Source organism: Leptodactylus fuscus, chromosome 11 (genome assembly GCF_031893055.1).
Source record: "Leptodactylus fuscus isolate aLepFus1 chromosome 11, aLepFus1.hap2, whole genome shotgun sequence".
Lineage (NCBI taxonomy): Eukaryota > Metazoa > Chordata > Amphibia > Anura > Leptodactylidae > Leptodactylus > Leptodactylus fuscus.
The window spans coordinates 64,878,336-64,884,985 of NC_134275.1; the positions used below are offsets into that span (position 1 = coordinate 64,878,336).

Below are 6,650 nucleotides of genomic sequence, written 5' to 3' on the forward strand. Positions count from 1 at the left end.
GAACCAATGGGAGCTGGGGGTGTTGTTAGGTCACCTTCAATTGATAGGTTATTAGTTGATGAGCCTGGACAACCACTTTGACATATCATTTAGGCCGGGGCCCCATGGGCTGGAAACATTGGGATTTGCCTTCGGCGGAAACGCCGTGGGAAAAATCACGGCGTTTTATAGTAGTTGCAAAGTGGATGGGATTTATGTGAATCCCATGCCCACTTTGCAGTAAAAACTGCAGTGCAGACAGGCTACGATTTCCAAAATTGGAGCGGTTTTGGAAACCGCAGCACGTCAATTGTATCTATGAAAACGCCAGCGGCTTTCCCGTAGATATAATGGTAACAGAAAGTCCACAGAGGAAAACTCCACGAACTTTCTGTTCAAAGCGCTGCGGGAAGAACCGCGATGCATAGGGTCCCGTGGGGCCTTAGCCTTAGACCACTCAGTGAACATCACAAAAATGGCACCCAATGCACGACTGAAAAAGTGCATAATTACTAATTACTATAATTACTAATATCTCACACCCAAAATACGAAAATATCAAAAATCAAGCTATCATATGACAGCTTGGCTGGTACAAAAAAAAAAGCAGCATCCTAAAGACCAAAATAGGCAAAGTCCTTAAAGGGTTTGAAGGCACAGTGATGAAAAAAGACCCCAACCATGTTTAAAGACGGATCATGCATCAAATCAAAGCTATCAGGTGTAGGCTCATTTAACCCCTTATATGTAGAAAAGCAGCCCTTAATGCTCAGTGGTGGGCCTTGCAGGATACGGGCTTTATCTAGCCAAGTTACGTTTACAGTGACCACATTGGAGACTGCGGTAACATGGGTTATTTTTCACTTATGTACGTAACGGGGCACCAATCTCCTTCTTTGTCAGGTGATTGCATCACTGATGTGGGAATAAAAATTCTTGATGGCCGGTAGGATATCTTCTGTGAAGACAGAACATATGCTGCCTACAATTAGAAACTGTATTCGGATAAACAATCTTATTAAAAAGGACCTTTCACCGATTTGGGCACAGGCAGTTCTATATACTGCTGGAAAGCTGACAGTGCACTGAATTCAGCGCACTGTCGGCTTTCCCGATCTGTGCCCCGGGTAAAGAGCTTTCGGTTTCGGTACTGTAGCTCTTTACAGTCAGAAGGGTGTTCCTACAATCAGTCAGATACGTCCTTCTGCCCAGCAGCGCCTATCGCGCTGTACAGTGTGAGCGCACTGTCGGCTTTCCAGCAGTATATAGAACCGCCTGTGCCCAATCTGATGAAAGCTCCTCTTTAAAGAGGTTATCCCACAAAATAAAGTAAGAAGGACCTTTCCCATGCCCACATTCAACCTGATCGCAGTCAGGCTGAATGTAGGTGGAACTGGTGACGGTTGTCGCTCCCATTCACTTCAATTGGGATGCTGTACTTTGGCTATCTCTGGCACTCCAGTCCCTCCTACATTCAGCCTGGTTGAGAAAGGCCCTCCTTACTTTACTTTCTGAGACAACCCCTTTAATGGTTATTATACTAACTATGACTGCTGTATGTGCACAGTGGTTAGCACTGGAGGAACTTGAAGATCCTGGGCCCCAGTGCAAATCTGTAACAGGGCCCCTAGCTTCCTTGTGCCGCCTAGAATAGTGGTGTATTTTATATTACAGAGGGACCTTTAGAAACCTGACAGGGTCCAAGGCCTGGTAGCAAATGTTGGTTAATGGTTACCCCTATTTGGCATGTTATATTGTCAATTGCCACTCGTATGAAAAGATCCTTAAGATGCCCAATTATTTGTTCCCACGGGAAATAAACCACTACCCAAAGTCTCTGGCCATGGCTGACTCCCCTCTTCTCATTGAAGTTGTCATGGTGGAGCCTGTAGACATAAACATCTCTAATTGTGACTTCTATAGAAGATTGTCCTGAATCACCCAATGATAATTCACTAGCCGGGAAAAAAATATCATTAAATGTCATGTAGTGTGGGTGGGAAGGTTGGGACTTTGTTGTACATTTATACGATTGAAGATGAATGCTGCTGTGTCACTCCACAAACTTTGATGACTGCGTTCTTAATCCTGTCTTCTAATAATGCTGTACTTAACGCCAAGTTCTTACAAAGAAAGGTCTAGCCTTAAATCCAGAGCTATATGAACGTATTTCAGAATGAAGTGGCTCGGAAGAAGAGAGTCTACGGACCCTGATGCGGAAGATGCTTCTTATTCCAGGGTTTTTGAAGATCACACTATGGCTACATCCCTGGCTACATCCCTTATTCTCAAAAAGATTTTCCAGAAAATGTGAGTATCAACACGTTTCATGTATTGGATAAGAAACATAATTGGATTTAGTTAAATTTACTTTTAATTATGAATTTAGTCATTCTCATATTTACAACGTTGGTCTAGGTGAGTTATTGTTGTGCTTTGCTTTTGAGTTTTTCCTAAAATCTAAAATTTTTACTTACTAACAGTCCATGGTCACGGGAAACTCATTAACGTGTTTGGAGATACTTTGCTCTTTGATAGGCTGGGAGAAATTTTTGATACTGATCCCATATCCCTGGGAAGCAGAAGGCTCCATCTCTGGTATAGCAATGGTGCAACTACTAGTCACTAGAATGACTTCAGAGCCTCATTACTTGGCACAGACATTATACCGCTGATCAGGAATTCTTCTGGTTACGTCCCCTGCATAGGTGCAGCTTTTTTTTGTTGCAAATTCTGTTGCGTTTTTTTTTTTTTTTTTTAAGCCAAAACCAAGAATGACTACAAAGGGATTGGGAAATATATAGGAAGTTCTTATATAGTTCTTATATCTTCTGCAACATAAAAAACTGCATTTCCACAAGGTGGGACCTTAGCGTTTTGGTGTTTTCCAGCTATAGACCTTGAATTTAATATTTACTGCAATAAAATCTTTAAAGAGGACCTTTCATCAGAATGGGCACAGGCAGTGTTATATACTGGTGGAAAGCTGACAGTGCGCTGAATTCAGCGCACTATCGGCTTTCCCGATCTGTGCCCGGTGTAAAGCGCTATCGGTCCCGGTACTGTAGCGCTTTACAGTCAGAAGGGCGTTTCTGACACTTAGCCAGGAACGTCCTTCTGCCCAGCAGCGCCTATCGCGCTGTACAGAATGAGCGGGGAGGAACGCCCCCTCCCCTCCTGATAATACTCGTCTATGGACGAGCTGTGTGAGCAGAGAGAGGGGGGAGTTCCTCCTCGCTCACACAGTACAGCGCGATAGGCGCTGCTGGGCAGAAGGACGTTCCTGGCTAAGTGCCAGGGACCGATAGCGCTTTACACCGGGCACAGATCGGGAAAGCCGATAGTGCGCTGAATTCAGCGCACTGTCAGCTTTCCAGCAGTATATAACACTGCATGTGCCCGATCTGATGAAAGGTTCTTTTTAACTATGTTTTAAAAACACTTTAGTCTCTATTCAGATCATGTTTTTCCCATCTCTTTACCACGGCTGCAAAAAATAGGAGGAATTGGATGGCCTTCCGCTTACAAAGACATCAAGGTTACAAAAAATAGATCCATTTTTTTGAAGGACAGAAAAAGTTAGTATTCCAATACTTTCATGTCTATCAAAAAAAACCAAACAGAAACAGATCTGTTTTTTAATAGTGATGTCTATGTAAGCGACAGCCATCCGTTTTCTTCAGGGCCCCTTCACAGGGCGTAAGCGCGCCGCTCATTTAGACCCGTACACGCGAGCGCTGCAAAACACATCCCATTCACTTCAATGGGAGCGCACGTAAAGCCGGCTTCACGCGCGCTCCCATTGAAGTGAATGGGATGTGTTTTGAAGCGTTCGCGTGTATGGGTCTAAATGAGCGGTGTGCTTATGCCATGTGAAGGGGCCCTCAATTTGCATCGATTTTTTGCATTTGTGAAACAGATGTAAAAACGTGTTCTGAATAGAGCCTTAGACAGGTATCCTTTTGGCTCCACCGTAAACTGATCCTCCAGTTCCAGATAAAATTTTTCAGCTAAGGGGGAAATGTACACTTAAAATACTTGGTGCCCTCCTTTGTGTGCAACTGGTGCTCTCTGCAGTCACCTAAATTTATCTGCTGGCTAGTCCAAGGGCAGGGGGAGTTTTTCAGACTACCTAAGCACAGTGTAGAACTTGGCAATCCTTGGAGGTGGGGACCTGGAAGTAGGAGATTTTGGGTAGAAACATTCAAAATGACGGCACCATGAACTTTAGGCATGTATTAGATAAAAATTTTTATCGAGACGTCGATTTAAATACCTGTGTTTCACCTAAATTAACACAGGGTCGTATATTAATTTTTCTCTGAAAGATGGCTTAGGGCTTATTTTCAGAGGATGTCTTATTTTTTCCATGAATAACTATCCACTCGGCAGACCCCTTAGATCCAAAACAATTTGAGTTGGCAAGTGCCAATGGTGGATGGCTCTCACACACAGATCTGAGTCACTCCTGTCAAAGGCCTACAACTCTCAGGCCTCTTGCCATTGCAGCAACGTTCCACTTCAGTCAAATGTAGCAGCTGGCTCTACCTGGTGATTGTAAGCAGGGCAATAAAAATTGTCCTTTTATTGATGTAAAAATCTTCACTAAGTTTATGTCCATATTTTTACAGGTTTAATGCAGTCTTGAAACTCTTCAACCATCAAAGTATCTTGGTCATTGTTCCTGTTTTTTTAATTTTGATTCTTTTTTCCTGGACCTGGGGAAGACTGAGCCTCTCGATCGACTTAGAATGTGAACAAAGAGGGATTGTTCAGAAAACCACAGATCAGTCTCTGAAGACTTCCATAAGTGCTCCGCAAAAGATAGAGAAGGAACTTCTTGTTCTTGTTTGGGTTTGGCCTTTTGGAGAACCCTTCGCTTTAAACACTTGCCAGAGTGTATATGGTATCCCTGGATGTAAGCTAACGGCAAACAGGAGCTTGTATGGCATTGCTGATGCTGTTGTTATACACCATGTAGACATCATGTATGATAAAAAGTCCTTACCACAAGAACCACGGCCTCTATATCAACGTTGGGTATGGTTTAACATGGAACCACCACTGATTATCAAAAATCTTCATTTCTTGGATAACCTATTTAATATGACTATGACATTCCGCCAAGACTCTGATGTCTATAGACCTTATGGTCGAATTGAAGCTTTGAAGGAACCTCAGAGCTTCTCAATCCCTGCCAAGACTAAATTTGTTGCTTGGGTGGTTAGCCAATGGTATCCAGGTGTCAAACGAAATATTTATTATGAGGAACTTAAAAGATACCTTCCAATTGATGTCTATGGGAAGAAACACATGAGACTGTCTTGGGATGACTTTTATCAAACTATCTCCAAGTACAAGTTTTACTTAGCATTTGAGAATTCAATCTATAAGGATTACATCACTGAAAAGATGTGGTCCAATGCTTTCGATTCATGGGCTGTTCCTGTTGTGTTAGGGACAACTCGCAAAAACTATGAGCGTTTCATCCCCGGAGAGGCCTTCATCCATGTAGATGATTTCTCAAGCCCAAAAGAATTAGCTTCTTATCTTTTTGAATTAGATAAGGATGATGAGAGATATAAAAAGTATTTTTACTGGAGATCTCACTACCGTGTGAGAAGAGAGACTGGATGGGACAACCATTACTGCAAGGCTTGTAGGGCTCTTCAACAGGCTCCAGATTACCAAGTTATCCCTAGTGTGGAAAAGTGGTTTTTGAAGGACGTATAGGCTTAATGGCCAAACTCTACAATGTAACACAAATTTCATAAATCGATAGTGCAGATGATAATAGTCAATTGTTATGTATTTTATGAAGGAAACTTCTCTTTTAGCTTGTTCTCCTGCACTGATCACTGTTTCTGAAGTCATTGTTCATATTCATACTTAGCAGTCTGTTTACATATTAAAGAGGTTGATAACATGGCCGCTTTCTTTTTCTCAGGAAATGACATCATGTATGTTGGTCACATGACAATGGCATATCTCCATTCCTTAGACTGAGACGCAGCATGGCTATGTGACCAACGGACGTGATGTGACTTCCTGAGAAGAAAGCAGACATGTATTCGAAGCCCTGTACCACCTTTTAAAGTCTAGAGAAAATAGAAAGGGGTGAAGAAAGATGAAAAGACAAAGACCAGAGAGACAACTGATAATCTAGCTTTGTTGTGAGATAAAACCTTCACTAGAAGCTTTAGCCATGTCTTGTCATCTCTTCACTATCTATCTGCTTGTCCCCTCTCCTTTCCCTCGACTTCAGTGGGCTGAACTCTAAGCTGTGGGCAGAGCGTGGACATAACAGAAGAAAGAAGCTATATATTGCAAATTTATATATGTATGTTAATTGTAATATTGTATTTTTAATTTATCAGATTTATTATAAAAGTTTAGTTACACTTTAAGGAAAAGTAACTGGTGGTACAAAACTTTTGCCATCAATGTCCGTGGAGTCTTGCTAGCTCCATTATGCAGTTTAATCACTGCATGAATTTTTGGCAAATGGGAAAATTAGAGAATGTCGGCGCCTTCCTGGACCTTCACATAATTTTGTCTTTCCTTCCGCTAAATACTGTATATTAGAAAATGTAAAGCTGATAACCTCAAATGTGTCCTTCTATTACAATAACCATGCTAGTTGGCCAAGGAGAAGATCTGAACATGGCTAT

At 42.1% G+C, this 6,650-nt stretch overlaps 1 protein-coding gene across 1 annotated transcript; it reads left to right on the forward strand.

The window, feature by feature from the left end:
* The first annotated feature begins 2,155 nt into the window (after positions 1-2,155).
* On the forward strand, positions 2,156-5,712 carry LOC142185296 (3-galactosyl-N-acetylglucosaminide 4-alpha-L-fucosyltransferase FUT3-like). Its single transcript, XM_075260634.1, has 2 exons — positions 2,156-2,289; positions 4,611-5,712. The coding sequence occupies exons 1-2, from the start codon at positions 2,156-2,158 to the stop codon at positions 5,710-5,712; spliced, it is 1,236 nt and encodes a 411-aa protein (XP_075116735.1).
* The last annotated feature ends 938 nt before the right edge of the window (positions 5,713-6,650 follow it).